The sequence below is a fragment of the Scyliorhinus canicula genome, chromosome 7 (assembly GCF_902713615.1).
Source record: "Scyliorhinus canicula chromosome 7, sScyCan1.1, whole genome shotgun sequence".
Lineage (NCBI taxonomy): Eukaryota > Metazoa > Chordata > Chondrichthyes > Carcharhiniformes > Scyliorhinidae > Scyliorhinus > Scyliorhinus canicula.
This window is the reverse complement of record NC_052152.1, coordinates 129,904,011-129,924,625: the sequence shown is the minus strand read 5'-3', so window position 1 is coordinate 129,924,625 and position 20,615 is coordinate 129,904,011. Positions and strand designations below refer to the sequence as shown.

At 45.1% G+C, this 20,615-nt stretch overlaps 2 protein-coding genes across 4 annotated transcripts in view; one reads left to right on the top strand and one right to left on the bottom strand.

Moving 5' to 3' along the window:
- rtf2 (replication termination factor 2) overlaps positions 1 to 20,615 on the top strand; it is a 264,358-nt gene that overhangs the window by 79,591 nt on the left and 164,152 nt on the right. The window lies entirely within an intron of this gene.
- The window catches only part of gcnt7 (glucosaminyl (N-acetyl) transferase family member 7), a 34,068-nt gene continuing 15,917 nt past the window's right edge, over positions 2,465 to 20,615 (bottom strand). For both annotated transcript variants that reach the window (XM_038802919.1, XM_038802918.1), the window contains 3 exons: positions 15,431 to 16,457; positions 10,580 to 10,675; positions 2,465 to 3,858 (listed from right to left, as the gene is read on the bottom strand). In XM_038802919.1, the coding sequence (XP_038658847.1) occupies positions 3,662 to 3,858; positions 10,580 to 10,675; positions 15,431 to 16,394 (1,257 nt within the window). In that variant the 5' untranslated portion in view covers positions 16,395 to 16,457 and the 3' untranslated portion in view covers positions 2,465 to 3,661. The remainder of the gene's footprint in view (positions 3,859 to 10,579; positions 10,676 to 15,430; positions 16,458 to 20,615) is intronic.

Here is a 20,615-nt window from a genome sequence, read left to right as displayed (position 1 = left end):
TTCAAGACCTCTCCTATCTCTTCAGACTCAATACACAATCTCCCGCTACTGTCCTTGATCGGACCTACCCTCGCTCTAGTCACTCTCATATTTCTCACATATGTGTAAAAGGCCTTGGTGTTCTCCTTGATCCTACCTGCCAAAGATTTTTCATGCCCTCTCTTAGCTCTCCTAATCCCTTCAGTTCCCTCCTGGCTATCTTGTATCCCTCCAGCGCCCTGTCTGAACCTTGTTTCTTCAGCCTTACATGAGTCTCCTCCTTCCTCTTAACAAGACATTCATCCTCACTTGTCAACCATGGTTCCATCAATCGACCATCTCTTCCCTGCCTGACAGGGGCATACATATCAAAGACACGCAGTACCTGTTCCTTGAACAAGTTCCACATTTCACTTGTGTCCTTCCCTGACAGCCTATGTTCCCAACTTCTGCACTTCAATTCTTGTCTGACAGCATTGTATTTACCCTTCCCCCAATTATAAACCTTTCCCTGTTGCACGCACCTATCCCTCTCCATAACTAAAGTGAAAGTCACAGAATTATGGTCACTACCTCCAAAATGCTCCCCCACTAACAAATCTATCACCTGTCCTGGTTCATTACCAAGTACTAAATCCAATATGGCCTCCCCTCTGGTCGGACAATCTACATACTGTGTTAGAAAAGCTTCCTGGACACATTGCACAAACACTACCCCATCCAAACTATTTGATCTAAAGAGTTTCCACTCAATGTTTGGGAAGTTGAAGTCACCCATGACTACTACCCTGTGACTTCTGCACCGTTCCAAAATCTGTTTCCCAATCTGTTCCTCCACATCTCTGCTGCTATTGGGGGGCCTATAGAAAACTCCCAACAAGGTGACTGCTCCTTTCCTATTTCTGACTTCAACCCATATTACCTCAGTAGGCAGATCCCCCTCGAACTGCCTTTCTGCAGCTGTTATACTATCTCTAATTAACAATGCCACCCCCCCACCTCTTTTACCATCCTCCCTAATCTTGTTGAAACATCTGTAACCAGGGACCTCCAACAACCATTTCTGCCCCTCTTCTATCCAAGTTTCCGTGATGGCCACCACATCGTAGTCCCAAGTACCGATCCATGCCTTAAGTTCACCCACCTTATTCCTGATGCTTCTTGCATTAAAGTATACACACTTCAACCCATCTCCTTGCCTGCAAGTACTCTCCTTTGTCAGTGTTACCTTCCCCACTGCATCACTACGTGCTTTGGCGTCCTGAATATCGGCTTCCTTAGTTGCTGGACTATAGATCCGGTTCCCATTCCCCTGCCAAATTAGTTTAAACACTCCCGAAGAGTACTAGAAAACCTCCCCCCCAGGATATTGGTGCCCCTCTGGTTCAGATGCAACCCGTCCTGCTTGTACAGGTCCCACCTTCCCCAGAATGCGCTCCAATTATCCAAATACCTGAAGCCTTCCCTCCTACACCATTCCTGCAGCCACTTGTTCAACTGCACTCTCTCCCTATTCCTAGCCTTGCTATCACGTGACACCGGCAACAAACCAGAGATGACAACTCTGTCTGTCCTGGCCTTTAACTTCCAGCCTAACTCCCTAAACTTGTTTATTACCTCCACACCCTTTTTCCTACCTAGGTCGTTGGTACCAATGTGCACCACGACTTCTGGCTGCTCACCCTCCCCCTTCAGGATCCTGAAGACACGATCCGAGACATCCCTGGCCCTGGCACCCGGGAGGCAACATACCTTTCGTGAGTCTCGCTCGCGACCACAGAATCTCCTATCTATTCCCCTAACCATTGAATCTCCTATTACTATTGCTTTTCTATGCTCCCCACTTCCCTTCTGAGCCCCAGAGCCAGACTCAGTGCCAGAGACCTGGCCGCTGGGGCCTTCCCCCGGTAGGTCATCCCCCCAACAGCATCCAAAACGGTATACTTGTTTTGAAGGGGAATGGCCACGAGGGATCCCTGCACTGTCTGCCTGTTAGTTTTCTTTCCCCTGACTGTAACCCAGCTACTCTTGTCCAGTACCTTTGGTGTGACTACCTCCCTGTAACTCTTCTCGATAACCCCCTCTGCCTCCCGGATGATCCGAAGTTCATCCAGCTCCAGTTCCTTAACACGGTCTCTGAGGAGCTGGAGTTGGGTGCACTTCCCGCAGGTATAGTCAGCGGGGACACCAGTGGTATCCCTCACCACCCACATCCTACAGGAGGAGCATGCAACTGCCCTAGCCTCCATCCCCTCTTACTTTACAGAATTAGCTGCCCCGTGGACCAACTGGACCTCCGCCCTCCGACTCTGCTTCCAGTCAGCTGTACTCTAAACTCCTGGCTCCCTTCACGCTCTTTGATAAATATAGGAAATGAAATGTAAGGAGCACCTTACTCCCTCCTCACCTAATTCCCTCAGTCACCAAACTCTCACTGTAGCACTCAAATGCAACAAGCTCAGCACTCAGTGCAAACAAAAAAAGATATGGCAATAGACTATTTTATTGTGCAACAATTTATCTTGTTTGACCGTATCTACTCAGTACGTGCATTTAACAAAAATATGGTTTAACGTCAGTAATTAAATTAAGTTTAATAGTACAATTTATACATTTGATAATTTTATTAAATGTATACATGTAGACATTAATACATGATATAGCATAAATACTAATATTTTTGTTAATCGCAATTGTTGTTTGCTTGTGTATGGAAGGCATCTTAAGCAAGAGTGCGAACACTTTAGCTTTCCAGGGTAATTTGAGGTAGACCGGTACTTTACTGTTTTTGATGGAATAAGCCCTGATTTCCTATCTTATGCTTATTTCTGATATGTAGATGATCTGTTTGCGATCTTTAAATATGCAGTAGTGTGTAAGAATTTCTGTACATACCTTCATATGCTCCATTCTGCACTAAAATCAGTTGTTAGATGACACATTCTAACTTGCTCCCTTCCCTCCACGTGCTAACTGGAAAATCCGCTCAGAGGTACTTGACTACTGAAGGCAGGTCCACTTTCATCGGTCAATATGTTTGGAATTCATACAGCTCCATTCGTATAGCTCCATGCAGTGTAAGATTGGCCTTCCCAGCAATGGTGGAAGTCGGGTCTTAACATTTTATGAAGCATGAAGCAGAAATGGTGGGTATCACAGCTATCCTGTGGGATGGTAGCTATCTTGATCAGATGATTACTTGCTGTGTATCGTGCAAACTTGCAAATGGGCCAAAGGTTACCAGTTGTTGGACTGGAAAAGCGCCCAGTCTATCTCCGATTATCCTGGAAAGACAACGTATCTCCAAAATTTGAGCAGTGTTATGCAAACTGTTTCACGCTGCTGCTATGCAGTGGCTACGTGAATGATATTTTCCACCAACAGCAGTACAGTAATGGTCCCAAGTGGCATGCATGTTTTATGGATATATGTATATATGCACTTCATATGGATTAATAAGGAGTTAACAGTTTACTCACTCAGTTATACATTTGTATTAATCTTCATGATACCCATGAACACAAACAAGCACCTTCTCAAATGATTTACACCTAAAAGCTTTATGGTGGACGTGCAGATAATATGTTGCAGAATACCCCTGAGAATAACTTCCAGTTACAATACTTTCTTTTGGAATATCTTTCTCTTTTGTTTGAATCTTCATCTTCGTATCAAAACACTTTTAGTCCTCCAGGTACCAGTGTGGCTCTATGATTGCTGAGGTTTGATTAAGTACACGGTTCCTGTGCCAGTGCTCCATGCACTTAACGGTCAAAGGGGATGTTGACATTTCAAATTTATTTGCAAACATATCTGGTTGTGCAGTGATCCATTTTAGATCTCGGAGGCCATACACACAGATATCATGGACATAATATCCTGAAAAATAACAATACCCTTTATTAAAGTGTTAATCTAAGAATACATCCAAGCAAGGCTGGTAATCCGAGAGTTTAAACATTTTTTAAACCTGCGTTATGCCTTATTTCTGTCTGCAGTTCTCCTGCACGGGAGCAAGGCGTGCAGCACAGTTCCTGACCCAAAAGTGTTTTCATAATCTGTCTTTTGTGCCACTTGGTCTCATTCTCAAAGGGGCAGTAGTTGATCGAAGGATATTTGAGTCTAAATGAGAAATAAATATCTGTTTAGGTGTCTTGAGATGTTCAGTGTGTGTATGTTACTATAAGAGGCATGCATTTGTTTTTCCTCAAATGGCCTCAACCGGGACATTGGATTCATGTCTCACTACATTCACTTCCCACCATCTGGCCTGTGCTTGCAAAATCCTACCAACTGTCCTGGCTTGAGACAATTCACACCTCTTTAACCTGTGGTTATCCCTCTTTCCAGCCGCACCATCTGGACCTGTAAAGACTTAATTACCTGCAAAGACTCTCATTCAAAGTATTATCTTGCATCATTGATTTTGTCTATATATGTGTTTGTGGAACCCACCTCTTCACTCATCTGATGAAGGAGCTGCGCTCCAAAAGCTGGTGATTCCAAATAAACCTGTTGGACATTAACCTGGTGTTATAAGATTTCTTACTGTGCCCACCCCAGTCCAACGCCGGCCTCTCCACATCATTCCTCAAAGTAGCAAAGGAATGGGTAGCCACTTTTTATTTGTTATTTGATTTCTCTGATATTTAATCTTCAATTTTGCACTAAGGTTGCTCTGCCAGTGCACTTCCATTGCCTTAGCAGGCACTACAAAGGTACATAAAGTAATTGCAGAGTTGGTTTTCCGCCATTGGTCTGAGGTATTTTAAGCCAGGCAGTAGTAGAAATCAGGATGCTGTGCCCTTGTCTAAGGAGAGAGAAAAATGAGTTGCAACAGCTGCTTGGCTGTGATGCGATGCACAATCAAATAGTTGGCTGATCAACTAGTAGAATGATCTGTACATTAAGGATTAACCTGGGACTGATTACAGTGCCATCCACCGCTGATGTTAGAAAGCACTCTACCTGGAGCTTAGATCGGCAATGTAGAGCCTAGGTACCAGCATGTCAGGACATGTCACGATTATGGAGTCCTCTCCAAATTTGTGTACACTATTATAAATATGGATAGTTCAGAATAAGGCTTCTGGGTAACTTTACAAAACTGATTAATGGTGTCTAAACAGTACACACCAACTGTTGCAACAACCAAACAAAAGATGGTGGCAGCTTGAGGAAAGAAGTCTACTTCTTTTGTAAAAAGACTGAAGAAATAAAGAAAAGGATGCCAACAAGTTTCAGATGCGAAAAGAAACCTCACGCAAGAAGCTGAGAAAACTCTCTTGAAAAGATCCAGATCCTGGATCAGCAGAAAAAAGGCAGAAGTTGAGCTCAAGTCTCTGCTGCATTGCTGTGAAAGTATCTTCAACAAGGCAGAGCCAGCAGCCTGCAGGGTGCGATACAGCTTTTCTAAAGTTCTAGGGAAGCCATTCCTGAGATCCATTTCTCTTTTTAAAAAAAATAAGTATATAACTCAGGCTCCTACTGGGCGTCCCCTCCACTTGACCCCCAAGTATGAAACACAACAAGCCAAAACAAAAACAAAGAGCATGAAGAAAGAGAATGTTGTGAATCTTTGGCCTCCCTGCCCTCCTGAGCTCGTCTGACCCACAGCACACTATTGCAGAGTTAAAAATTCCATCAGCAGCCCTCCAACCCTGCAGCTGTTTTGTGGTTATCCTTTCTCTTCAAATTCCCACCACTATTTTAATACCTGCACCATGACCAAGCAAGCGTGGGAACCCTCCTTTGGCTCAGAGGAAACTGGTGCAACTATCTTGGAACTCCTGGGGAGCTCCGATTGGTTTAAAAAAATCTTTCCAGACAAACAACAGCCCAAGTTAAATAATCGGCCCAACCTCTAGTCTCTGCTGTAAAACTCTAGACGAGGGTCCAAACTTTCATTCTTAGACAATTCCTGCAAGGGCAGAGCTTTGAGAACACCAGCAGCCATTTGAAACAAAAATGACCTGCACTGACATTCTTAAAAGGGCTGTTACCTTCAGAACTGTAGCTACAGGAAACAAATGGTAGATGGCCTTAGATTGTAAATTTTAACTTCCAGACCATTTTGTCTAAGTCGAGGGTGTAATCAGTCTGTGAGAAATCAGAAGCAGCTTAGGTAAACACTCCTTTGGTGAATTTGTTGACCAGGTAATCCTAATGCAGAGAAGGCCTCAATCATCTCTGATGAAGCAGATATTTAAATCTTCACGCTGAGGAGAGTGCAGAGCTTGAAAGGAGACCTAGAACAGTGCTTTCAAACTTTTTCCCCAGGACCTATTTTTTTCAACCTTTTGCAGCCCACGCCGGCCGACCTTTTGCGGCCCACGCCGGCCGCTTATGATCACATAATGAGGCAGCCTCATTTCGTTCTCATTTTAAAGCCAGTATTGGCCGGCATTCTCAATTGAAATGCTGGCAGCAACCGTTGGGTGCTTCGCCCATGATCGGGACCACCGCCGGAACGCCGCAACTGATCGCTCTGCGATTTGAAAAAACCCTGATATCGAAGACCCCCAGCAAAATGGTAAAAAGAGAACACCTGAATATACCATATGGGGGCGCCAGAGAGACACAGCAACCGGCCAGAATTTCAACCGATTAATGAGAAGCTGGAGACAATGATCCCAGGAATGACAAACCTGCTGTGCGGATGACGAGTTGAACAAGATGATATCCAATAGTAAGGACAGCTACATGTCCTTCAGGATCAGATTCAAACACAGTTCATTCCTCTTCAGCAACACAATTAAATACAAAACACCTTGGAACAACAGAATGGCAGATTAGCTGAACAGGCTGGATGATATTCTGCCAAATTACAAGAAAACCTGAGATTAAGTCTTTGAACTTTGCAACAATGAGGAAAACCTGTTGAAAGGCCTTCACATGCGACAAGGATAATTCCAGGTCCGTGTTTGACCCTTAGTAACAAAGGGTCCCTTTGACCCTTAGTACAAAGCAAGAGAAAATGAATTTGCTGCCACTCTGAATGAACAGACAACCCAGTTTTCTCGGAAGACTTTGGAATGTTCACTATTCTGGGAAGAAGCCGAGAGGCACAAGAATGAGACTGCAGTGCGAAGAGGTCAGCAAGTAGCTGAAGATCAAGAACATAGAAGGCAAGTGAAGGTTAAAGTTCTCACTGAAGTGTGTGAGCTCTCGCAAAACCAATTTGCAGAAGAACAATCACAATGTGCCCATGAAAGTTGCTTGGAGGAATTATACTCTGCCAAGGAAGAACCGGTCACTGGAGAGAATACTTCATGGGGCAGAAACCAACATCAGTCGTAACCCAGCCAGAGTTACTTATCCATAAACATAAACATTTATAACCTCTCCCCTATTCACCGACCAGGTCTGCTGTTCTCCTTTTCAGCTCTCCAAACCAAGTCTTCCCGTATCAGCCTCCCTGAACAGGCGCCGGAATGTGGCGACTAGGGGCTTTTCACAGTAACTTAATTTGAAGCCTACTTGTGACAATAAGCAAGTTTTGTTTCATTTCAAGTGCCAGGCCAATCCACAGCGAAGGAGATTACCACAGAACTCGCAGCCAGAGTCAGAATGACTTTTAGCCCCGACCAATCTACTGCCGCACCAACTCAACCGACCTAGCACGGCGCAACACTCGCCAATGGAAAAAGTGCACTCAGCCATACCTGCACCCAGCTCCAACCAACCACCGAGATCAGCAGGTGCCAAGAACCTACCCTGCTCTAAACTGGAGGTAAAATGTGACATAGCAGGGGTGCAAAACCTCCTGGCCACCTCAAACCCTGATCTCAAGGACTTGAAGGGAAAAGATGAACTCTGTTAATGTATGCTATTAATGTTGTAATGTTAATCACAGAAGTAGTTTAGAGTTGCACTAATTTATAGTTGCAGCACTAAAGTTACATACACAAGCTTTGTGACAGCACAAAACGTGAATCAAACTGTAAGTAACTGTTGCCAGTCTGTATCCAGGAGATGAAGACTTGGGGGAGATGGTGTAGTAAAGGATTCTGTACATTAAAGGTTAACCTGGATTGAGTACAGTGCTGCTGTGATGTAAGGAGGCACGTAACCTATGGCTGAGGTCAGCAGTGTTGAACTAGATGGCAACATGAAATGCCTTAGAGTCCTCTCCATATTTGTACCCTCCACTGTAAATATGTACATAGTTTGGTAACGTTAATAAGGATTTCTTAGTAACTTCTACAAGACTGCTTAATGGTGTCTAAGCAGCACAACCCAACAAAACAGCTCACTGCTTTGAGTTTGTTACTGAGGAATAAAGGTGCAAGCCTTTTTGACACAATACTCCAATATGGGACACTACTGGTTGCAGAGAAGGTGAAAAAAGTTTTATTTTTTGGGACAAAAACATTTTCTTTGCATGCCTCAGTTCTCTGACAATGAGAGAAAAATGAGTGACTATAGTTATTGACTTGAGCAAATTGATGAAATACAATGCCAAGCTCAACACCTCGGAGGGGGAAGAGGAGGGAAGCCTGTTGACTGAATATCTAAATATCTAATCCTTGCTCTGGACACCATGAACATACAGAACATGGAACATACAGTGCAGAAGGAGGCCATTCAGCCCATTGAGTGCACTGACCCACTTTAGCCCTCACTTCCATGCTATCCCTTTATCCAATAACCCCTCCTAATGTTTTGGTCACTAAGGGCAATTTAGCAATGCCAATCCACCTAATCTGTACATCTTTGGACTGTGGGAGGAAACCCATGCAGACATGGGGGAGAACGTGCAGACTCCCGCACAGTGACCCAGCGGGGGATCAAACCTGGGACCCTGGCGCTGTGAAGCCACAGTGCTAGCCACTTGTGCTACCGTGCTGCCCAAAACTGATAGTTTTTATGGTGCATTGTAGCTGTTAAATTACAATTCAACGAAGATAGGATTCTAAGAATTGTGCATACTATTGTTTTTATGTGCAAGCTCTCTCTCTCTCTCTCCCTCTCTCTCCCTCTCTCTCCCTCTCTACACTCACACACCGCACCCTCTAACACACCCACTCAGGCACACAAACAGTTAGACAGACAGACCCACACATACACTCATAGACAGGCGTCTGAGCCACAGACGTTCTCATACATGCATACACAAAGACACACACACAGACTCGCGCCGCATGCAGACTCGCATATGGACATCCACACTCGCGCATGCATGCACATGCAGTTTCCGGTACACACACACAGTCTCAGGTGTACACGCAATCTCAGGTGTGCACACAGTCTCCGGTACACACACACACACAGTCTCCGGTACACACGCTCCGGTACACACGCGGGCAGGCTCCGGTACACGCGCGCTTAGGCTCCGGTACACGCGCGCTTAGGCTCCGGTACACGTGCGCGCGCGCAGGCTCCGGTGTGCGCGCGCGCAGGCTCCGGTGTGCGCGCGCGCAGGCTCCGGTGTGCGCGCGCGCAGGCTCCGGTGTGCGCGCGCGCAGGCTCCGGTGTGCGCGCGCGCAGGCTCCGGTGTGCGCGCGCGCAGGCTCCGGTACGCGCGCGCGGGCTCCGGTACGCGCGCGCGCAGGCTCCGGTACGCGCGCGCAGGCTCCGGTACGCGCGCACGCGCAGGCTCCGGTACGCGCGCGCAGGCTCCGGTACGCGCACGCGCGCGCAGGCTCCGGTACGCGCACGCGCGCGCAGGCTCCGGTACGCGCACGCGCGCGCAGGCTCCGGTACGCGCACGCGCGCGCAGGCTCCGGTACGCGCACACGCGCGCAGGCTCCGGTACGCGCACGCGCGCGCAGGCTCCGGTACGCGCACGCGCGCGCAGGCTCCGGTACGCGCACGCGCGCAGGCTCCGGTACGCGCGCGCGCAGGCTCCGGTACGCGCGCGCGCAGGCAGGCTCCGGTACGCGCGCGCGCAGGCTCCGGTACGCGCGCACAGGCTCCGGTACACGCGCGTGCGCGCAGGCTCCGGTACGCGCGCGCAGGCTCCGGTACACGCGCGTGCGCGCAGGCTCCGGTACGCGCGCGCAGGCTCCGGTACACGCGCGCGCAGGCTCCGGTACACGCGCGCGCGCGCAGGCTCCGGTACGCGCGCGCGCGCGCGCAGGCTCCGGTACGCGCGCGCGCGCGCGCGCAGGCTCCGGTACACGCGCGCGCGCGCGCAGGCTCCGGTACACGCGCGCGCGCGCAGGCTCCGGTACACGCGCGCGCGCGCAGGCTCCGGTACACGCGCGCGCGCGCAGGCTCCGGTACACACACACACGTCTCACACACACACACGTCTCACACACACACACGTCTCACACACACACACGTCACACACACACACACACGTCACACACGTCACACACGTCACACGCGTCACACACACACGCGTCACACACACACGCGTCACACACACGCGTCACACACACACGCGTCACACACACACGCGTCACACACACACGCGTCACACACACACGCGTCACACACACACGCGTCACACACACGCGTCACACACGCACACGTCTCACACACGCACACGTCACACACACGTCACACACACGCACACGTCACACGTCACAGCACATTCGCACACTCACACGCAAACACAGTTTAGCTCTCACAAACATTCTCTGTTGCTTACCATAACAGTCTTCAGGTGATGGTCCTGCAATAGGTGCCCATTTTACAGCCCGTACATTGCCTTCCCATGTAACGTTAGGAGTTGTGCCAGGTGCATCTAGAAAGAGAGAAATGAATAACCGAGGATTTTCGTATAAACTGAATGTCCTTAAAAGGCAACTACTTAAACAACATGGAAAGAACATTTATTCCTACATTGTGAGGTGCGGGGGTTGTGAATTGTATAAATTAAGGATGTGTGTTTATAGTCATTATATAATTACTGAAGATGAACACATTTGGCTGATGTGTTGGGGGTGGTTGTTGAGTTAGGAGCAATGCATTTTTAATGTAAATTTTGTGAATACATCTTAAATTGAGAAATATTGACTTCTGGTTTCCTTCACCAACTGGCTGTAAGGCGAGTAATATGGTAGCAGAGGATGCTTGTCTAAAGGCAAAGGTTAAAAACTAAGAATTTATTTTTAAAGGTGAAAGATTACAATCTGAGCACCATTTGTGAGGAGTGAATTGTCAGGGTATGTTGTTCTCAGAGTCCGAATCTTTTAACCAGTGGACGAATGAAGTTGATATATGGACATGGGTTACGCCGCTACCAAGTGGAAACAAGGTATACACTTGATATTGTCATTTCCTTTTAAAAAAAATTTAGAGTACGCAATTATTTTTTTCCAATTAAGGAGCAATTTAACATGGCTAATCCACCTAACCTGCACATCTTTGGGTTGTGGGGGCGAAACCCACGCAGACATGGGGAGCATGCGCAAACACCACACAGACAGTGACCAAGGGCCAGGATCGATTCCGGGCCCTCAGCACGGTAGGTAGCAGTGCAAACCACTGCGCCACCGTGTCACCCAAATATTATGAGAGCGGGAAACCCATTGGTTGGATACTGAGAAAATGTTAGTCTTTCTATTAGATTTCATAGATGAAATTTACTAAAAAGACCTATTGAATATCTGCCAGGCAGGCATGGTCAGACTTTGATAGATTTCAAAAGATGGCATCCACTCCACGAGGGATATGTCATAGACTTGAACAGACTCTATATAGAAATTGCTGAAATTCAATTTGGAGATTTGTTGTTCAGTGCTCATTATTGGATTGTGCTAAGGTATCAAATATTGATAGGCTTGTGGTTTTAACTGATGCTCAGTTCTCGGAAAGAGACTAATTTTTGGAGCAGATGTCTACAGTCTTGACTGTTTTTTTTCAGAAAATTTTCCCTTTAGTAGCCTTGATGGCACAAGTGGGACATTCCGTAGTGTCACAAAGGATGGAGACTCGACAATAGTGGCATTTCGAGTTTATTCAGATACTGGTCGCAGGTGCCAGTGCAAAGGAAGAGATAAAGATAGATTCATTTAAGTATACTGCGTTAGATCGTTTTGCATCTTGACTGTGTAGAACAGATTGGCTAAAATGTAACCTAGATTTGCTCAGTCGTGAGGATGATGTAAGATGAGGAAGTATGAAGGTTTGGGTTGGGTTAGGACATGACAGCACGTTAAGGTCTCTGAAAGGTTTGGTGATTCTTTGCAAAATAGCCAGAGGAAGCCACTTTATTAGCACTGATGTACTTTCTGGTGAGATACCTTTGCTATTAGGTAAGCGTTCCATGGAAAATGCACAAATGAAACTGGACATAGAGTATTTAATAATCTTTATTATTGTCACAAATAGGCTTACATTAACACTGCAATGAAGTTACTGTGAAGTGCCCCTAGTCACCACATTCCGGCGTCTGTTTGGATTCACTGAGGGATGTTCAAATTACCTAGCAGCACATCTTTCGGGACTTGTGGGAGGAAACTGGAGCACCTGGAGGAAACCCATGCAGACACTGGGAGAACATGCATACTCCACACAGAGAGTGACACAAGCCAGGAATCAAACCTGGGATCCTGGAGCTGTGAAGCAACAGTACTACCCACTGTGCTACCGTGCTGCCCAATGATAAATCAATTGTTTTCGAAGTGTCAATGAATCTGTAGTTTACCCAGTCAGGGTATAATTGCACCCCTTCAACGAAATCTGTTTCTAATCAGAATGTTAGAAAAATGTTAATGCTGTCAGGTGATATTGTCTTAAAGTGGTACAGACCATTTGCTCACCCTTGTCACAGATTTAAAATGCTGCTGAATAATGTGGGTGCAGTTAGTAAGGTTTATCAAAACTAATGCAAAATTGGAGGTGCTTCTATCAAGCACACCACCACATCCTATTGCAAGTCTTTCATCAAGAATATGTAGAATCCCTACAGTGCACAAGGAGGCCATTTGGCCATCGAGTCTGCACCGACCCTCTGAAAGCACCCAATCCCCTGCCTTATCTCAGTAATTTATCACACCATCTAACCTTTGGATACTTGGAGGCAATTTATCATGGCCAATCCACCTAATCTGCACACCTTTGGACTGTGGGAGGAAACCGGAGCACCAGGAATAATCACACGCAGACACTGGGAGAATGTGCAGATTCCGCACAGACAATGACCCAAGCTGGGAGTCGAACCTGGGACCCAGGAGCTGTGAAGCAACTGTACTAACCACTATGCTACCGTGCTGCCCTATGCAAAAGCATGGGACAAAGACCGAAATACTTGTAAACATGGCAACCAGATTTAGTCTTTCAGTAGCAATAATACATGACAAGGACGTGGGGTAATTGCAGAATAATGGAGAAATGGATAGGCACACTGGCTAAGTTCCAAACTGATAACGGGGTGGAATTTGCTACTGTTGAGTTTAGACGTATGCAAAAGTGTGAACATTGTGGTTATGAAAAATCTTTTCAGCAGTGGACTCTGAAAGGAATCATGTGGTGGTAGATGAAATGATGTATAAAATCTTAGCAGATCAGCCAAACTTCAAGCATAACTGCACTGGCATAAGGGATTTATACAAAGAATTTGCTTGGGGGGTGGGGTGGGGGTGGGGTGTATAGCCCCTATCAGTTGGTCTATGGTATAAATCCCAGATTACTATTTGTGCCGGACCATAGAGGGCACTATGATTTGTTCCATTTTAGCTGCATATGTGAATGAAGTGAGGATTTCTTCATGGCCGAGGTCTTGGAGAAAATTCTGAGATTTCTAATGCAGCCTATAAGAATGTCCGTGATGGTCTTTGGTTTTGTGGATATTGTGTATTACGAGAGAAAGGGCCATAAGTACTGGAAAAGCCCTGGTAAGGCAATGGGGCATGATGATAAGACCAGTTACTCAACTTGGTTATCAAACTACACAGGTTCATTTCTCACAACTGATTGAGATTTATTGCAAATTCTCAGAATCTGAGCAATTGTTAGATGAGGCATCTTGTACCTCACATTTCTGTGTGTTTTGTGTAAACAATCCTAAAAAATAGAAATCGATTCGGGGTTGAATGGTGGTAGGCTGTGTGACCATGACCACACCCAAAACACATTTGCCTAAAGTGAATACTCAAGTGACATGTTACAGAAGGGTGCAGTGAATGGAGTGATGCAACTAGGCAAGTTTAGATATTGGTTTAATATTCAAGATGAAAGTTAAGGTCTATGGACTGGGAGAGTGCTGTAAAGAATCGGAAGTAAGAAATCACAGTTCAAATTGTAATAGGGGATCTGAGTGTGACTCTTGCATTAGAAAATGGTCATGTATTGGAGAATATCCAATCACGCAAGTGTTGAATTTGTTATGCACTCAGACAAGATACAAGTTTTGATGGATTGGAACAAGCACCCTAAAGTCAAGGATGTTTTAAGGAGAAAGAAAACATAAAGAAATTTAAATATGGAGAAATATGTATTCCGTTTCCAGCCTTGGGGGACCCAAAAGACATGAAATTACTCTTTTTCTTTTGTTAGTGACACTTCCCATGCCAATCTTCCAGATGGATATTCGAGTACAGCTGGTTTCATAATATTGGTGGGTGAAATTGGAAATGTTGTCTGGGTAGATAAGAAAATGAAATGGATTGTTAAAGGTACTTTAGCAGCAGAAACATTGGCTTTTTGGATACGGGATTCTATTTGTCAAATATTTGGGGAAATATCTATACAAGGAGTGCGCTGTTTCTTATAGAGAAGTATTCATTCGACAAAATGAAACAGAAAATACTGGAAAAACTCAGCAGGTCTGGCAGCATCTGTGGAGAAAGAAACAGTTTACGTTTTGCATCCGTATGACTCTTCTTCAGAGCTCCAAAGAAGTCTTATGGACTCAACATTAACTGTTTTATCGCTCCACAGATGCTGTCAGACATGCTGAGTTTTTCCAACATTTTCTGTTTTTATTTCAGATTCCCAGCATCTGCAGTATTTTGCTTTGATACAAAATTGCTACAGATTGGTATATCAGAAAGGACAAGTGTAGGAAATAAAAATGTTGTTTGTATTCATCCAGTTCAGGGTGAATGCCACTGAAAAGGGTTCATGTGTCTACCTTGAGCATGCTGTGTGCATGTGGTTTATTTAGTTTGTTACAAGGTAGTAATGTGCAGAGTAAAGCCACAATGCTCAGTATTACATCTGCAGTCCAAATGGAATGCACATTTCTGTTTACCTGTTGGGTATACTTGTTTTTTCTCTTTTTATCGTTTTGTTCCATGAATAAATTGCCTTTTTGGGATTTTGTCCCCATTAAGTAAACCAGAGTGCAGACTTAGATAACCATGCACTCTTTAATTGCGGATGGAATATAGCTGGGCATGCTATCCTCAATGACTGGTTTATATTCATGAGGCATGAAAACTGGGAAGTACTTGTTTATTAAAGATGCCTCATCACGCTCAGCTCCGTTACCCATAAGAAACATTTCACATGATGCCTAATTAGCGATCAGTCAAGCTGACCTTTTCAAGCTTACCATTTAAGCGATTTAGTGTCACCCAGTAATGTTCATCTGGACTGTATGTATCCCGGGACCACTCAAGAAGTGCTTTGGCACGTGTATCTTCAAGTACAAATTTCACAAATTTTTTTGTGAGTGCATAGTATGCCGTTCCAAAATAAAGCTCGAGCTCCACTGGTGGCTCAATCTTCTTCAGGTTAAGTTGATAAACGTAACCGTTACCATTATTGACTTCCTCTTTGTAACTGTACTGTGTCCTGTATTTCATATTTTGTGGTTGTAATATTCCTGGTGTGATATTCTTACCATCCCATTTTCTTTTTACATGCTGAATGATTTCCAGGTTAGTTTTAATTGGGAAATCTTGTCCACAGAGGTTGATGACATGCATCCAGTCAACTTTTGACTTTACAAGATCTTTCATACAATTTATGTCTGTTTGCAGGCGTGAAAATCCAGCATAAACTACATGTTCTAATTTTGAAGCTATGAAGATGTTCTCAAAGCAGTCAACCAAGCTCTTTACTTTTCTCTTGTAATCTTCTGATGATTTTTGGTCAACGTGAATGCAATAAACATTCTGTGGATTGTAAATTGCTCGCAGAAGTTTTACAAACATTTCAAACTCTTTGTGAATTGTAATAATATAAGCTAGGGGATAGCTGGCTTCTTCTTGTGACAGAGATCTTGTTATGAAGTGATGTTCTAATATGATTCTGGAGCAGTTTACTAGGTCTTGAAGGCGAAATGTTTCTGGTTTCCATTGCTTTTGGCAATTATCTCCAAGTTGGTATGCTTCCTTTTCACCATTTAAAATTGCAGGACAGTATGTACTGAAATTGCAGGGAAACCCATTGTTGCTGTTACTTTGCACATTTGGGTCCTTAAAATAATGCAGAAGTACGGTGGCTGCAACAAATGTGAACACACCTATGAAAACAATTGACACAAAGTATTCTTTCACTCCAGGTTTGGTCATATTAGAGTTTTAACCCTCTGTCACAGACCATTTCGCTGTTGAGATGTCAGCTTTTCAGTTTATCTGTAAAAAAGTAACAGCAGTGTTAATGTATGTTCCATTGACCGCAGAAAAATGCTTTTCACTATACTTCGGTACATGTGAGAATCAATCAATCAATGATTTGTTTGTCTTAAATTTAGCATAGATAAAGAATTAATATTTTAGATGTTGAATTAGATGTAAAAGTTTGATTACAGAAGTTGTGTTGAATTTTCTGATAACTCGCTCAGGGTAGTACTCAGGTGCTGCAATTACCATCAATGTTCAGGAGATTCAGTGATCTATGCTTGAAAATGTGCTCTGTGCTATAGGGTGAAGACAAGGTTTGACTCTGGCCCCCTGCTCCCTGGTTAAATAAACCAGAGACTTGATCATCAGGAAAAGATGCCAGAAAATTGAGGAGTTTGATGATTGAATCTTCTGTTAGTTATAACCATTTATTTAAATGTATTCATAATATGTATTAAGAATTGCTTCACATTGCTGAATCTCCCACTATCAACATGCTGGGTAGTTATCATTGACCAGAAACTGAACCAGATCAGCCATATACAGTGGCTTCAAGAGCAGGTCAAAGTCTGGGAGTGTGATGGAATATTCTCCACTTGCCTGGATGAATGCAACAACATTCAAGAAGCTTGCGCCCATTAAGGATAAAGTAGCACACTCAATTGGCATCCATCTACAAACATTCACTCTCTCGCCACTGGCGCATAGTGGCAGCAGTTTGTACCATTACAAGGTGCACTGCAGGAACTCGCAAAGTTTTGTTAGACAGCATCTTACAAGTCCATGACTGCAACCATCTAGAAGGACAAAGGCAGCAGACACATGGGAACACCATCACTGCAAGTTTCCTCTAAACTTCACACCATGCTGACTTGGAAATATGTCACTGTTTGTTCACTGTCACTGGGTCAAAATTCTGGAACTCCTTCCTAACATCACTGAAAGTGTCCCTACACCACATGGACTGCAGTGGTTCAAGGAGGTGGCTTACCACCAACTTCTCTGGGGCAATTTGGGATGGGTTGTAAATGCTGGCCTAACCAGTGATGCTCAAATCCTGTGAAAGAAAAAAATATTCCAGGAAATAAAACTTATTGGCCGAGACGTCCCGGCCACCAAGTGGGCTGGATCTTCCGGTACTGCCGACACACCACCTCCACAGGTTTGATGGTGATAAGGGGCTATTCAACGGGAAATCTCATTGACAATGGCAGGACCAGAAGTTATTTTGCGGTGTGAATTGCGTGGAAATTTTCACCCATTGTTTCCAAATTATTGAAGAACCCGTGGTCTCAAACACAACCCATCAGCTGCCTGGTTTCAACCTTCCAAGGAAAGAATGTCCATCCTCAATGGGTTCAGGACCAGCCATGGCCCCTGTTTGGACAGCCTCCACAGATGGAGCATTAGTGCCAGCCCCAAATGCCTGTGGAAGAAAATATGCACCACGTCAGAGATGAATGCCCAATGTCCTTTGCCAGACATGCTGCCAAACAGTATTGTTGCATAGGCTCATATGATGCTGACTGCGCCTCCATCAAATGCTAGCGGGAGGGGAATGAAGTGTTCCAAGGTTCTACTGGCCACTCAATTGACTGGTGAAACCAACACCGTATTCAGTGGCCTTCAGCGTTCTTTCCACATCCGTAGAAGGTGTTTTAGTCTCCTGGATAGAGCCTAAATTGGCTCATGTGGTTTCTTGTGACGTGACAATGTTGACATCAATCTTGTGTAGCCCATGATCTGTCAGGGCTGTCTTGTGCCCACTTGCTGAGGAATATGGGGCTTTGCTCATGCAAGTGTCTCAGTCTTCGAAGTCCAGCTTCCAAGCTGAAAAGTTACCTTTCCTAATCTGCTTAGTGTAGGCCTGATTTGAGGAGATGCAAACTTGCGTAGAACTGTAGGGGGAGCATCGTAGGCTGGTATTCAGAGCCAAGATGAAAGTCTATATCTAGTGGGCCGAGTGGTTCCAAGAGTTGCCGGATATGTTAACTTGAGGGAACACTAATTGCCAATGGAACTCCACTCTAGATTTTGTCAGGCTTACTCCCTTAGTCATTAACTCTTGATGTTGTTGTTAAGCTTAGAAGGCACCGATCAGCAGGGCCTAGATCACCACAGAAGTAGATGTGATTTTATCCTGCAGGTGTATCATTCCCTGGGCCCTCTCATGAGCGAGCACACACACACACACACACACACACACACACACACACACACACACACCCCCTCCCCAAGCTCCGGTGCCCACTGGTGAAACCCAGCCTGGCCATTGATTCCTTCGATGGAACCCAATTAAACCCTCTTATTCGACCACACCTGAGCTCCTAAATACCCTCAGTAAAAACCAAGCTTCAATACTAAGACCCCATTACAGCATTAAACTATTCTCCCCTCCCCAAAAGGCCTCCACCATAAATACTTCCTCACCGCACTGCTAAATCCCCAGAATCCCACAGTAAATTTTTCGGCAGAGCTCTAAATGCCCCCAAAAGACTGGCAAGCAGGAAGGAGACACTGAACTGTGACGAGATGGTGAATAGTAGGGTCAGGGAGGGAAGTGGTAAATGGGATGTAAGTGGGGTTTTTATGGGGTGGGGGTGGGTGCCTGGAAGACATGGGAAGTTGGAGTTGATTGGATTGGTGGCGTTTGAAGTGGTGAGGCTTTATCCCCAACATTCCAGCAATTCTGGGGAGGTGGGGGTGGTCCTGCTGGGGACCATTGATTTAGCCAAAGGTTGCATGTTTTCCAGTCTGATTTTAGTACTGAATGAGGCACTAATTGGCGTATCCTGTGTTATAGTAGGCGGCCGGGAATTAAACCTGGAACCTGGCGTTGTTGCTTCACGTTCTCCCTGTGTTTGCGTGGGTTTCCTCCAGCTATTCTGGTTTCCTCCCACAAGTCCCAAAAGACATGCTCGTTAGGTGAATTGGACATATTGAATTCTCCCTCAGTGTACCCGAACAGGCGCTGGATTGTGGCGACCAGGCGATTTTCACAGTAACTTCATTGCAATGTTAATGTAAGCCTACTTGTGACACTAATAAAGATAATTATTATAGTGAGGGACCATTATTTTGGGTGATTTTGATGTGACGAGTTATTTTAGGAAAATTTAGTGCTGTGGTGAGGGTTTTTCTTTTGGGAGGGATGCAGGTTGATTGCTGTGGTTTTATAATTCTATGTAACCTTTCTTTTACTGTCATGCTGGAATTTTCTGTAATACTAGCCTCATGATGCTTGCACAATTTGGACTGTTTATCTCTGCCTTTTAAATAGGACTTTCAGTAGCAGCCATTGAAGCTCAAACAATTTTTTAAAAAAAATTTAGAATACCCAATTAATTTTTTCCACTTAAGGGGCAATTTAGCGTGGCCAATCCACCTAGCCTGCACATCTTTGGGTTGTGGGGGCGAGACCCATGCAAACACGGGGAGAATGTGTAAACTCCATACGGACCGTGACCTAGAACCGGGATCGAGCCGGGATCGAACCTGGGACCTCGGCGCCGTGAGGCAGCAGGGCTAACCCACTGCGCCACCGTGCTGCCCCGAAGCTCAAACAATTGAAGGAAATATGACTTGCATAACGGTTGGCTTAAACAGCCCATATTGAATGTGCATCGAGGGAGTGAAGCTGCTTGGGAAGAAAGCATCAGCAACCTTGCTCAAAGAATAGTACAGATTGTAGCCTTTCGGGAAAAAAAAGGCAGTTCAATCATGATGGATGAGATCCTCTATTTGTGATAAGTTATCTATTATGTGGAGAGTACAGGAAAGATAGATGTACATTGAATATGGATCCAAAATATGTAGCCTTTTCTCTGCTGGGAATATCTATTTGACAAAATAATATAAAATATAGGAGTAAAAGCAGGCCCTACAAATCCTGCTCTGCCATTTAATGAGATCATGCATAATCTTTGATTTTAACTTCACTTCCCCATCCTATTTCCTCGGTGTCTTAAATATAGGGCAGAATTTACCAGCTCATCATGCCGGCGGGATATTCCGGTCCCACTGATGGCACACTCCCACCTCTGGTTTCCTGACGATGAGGGGTGCATTCAACAGGAAATTCCGTTGACAACGGCGGGACCAGAGATCCCACTGGCAGGTTGCCTCCACTGCCGAAAAACATGTGGCTGGTTGCTCAGAAAATCGTACCCA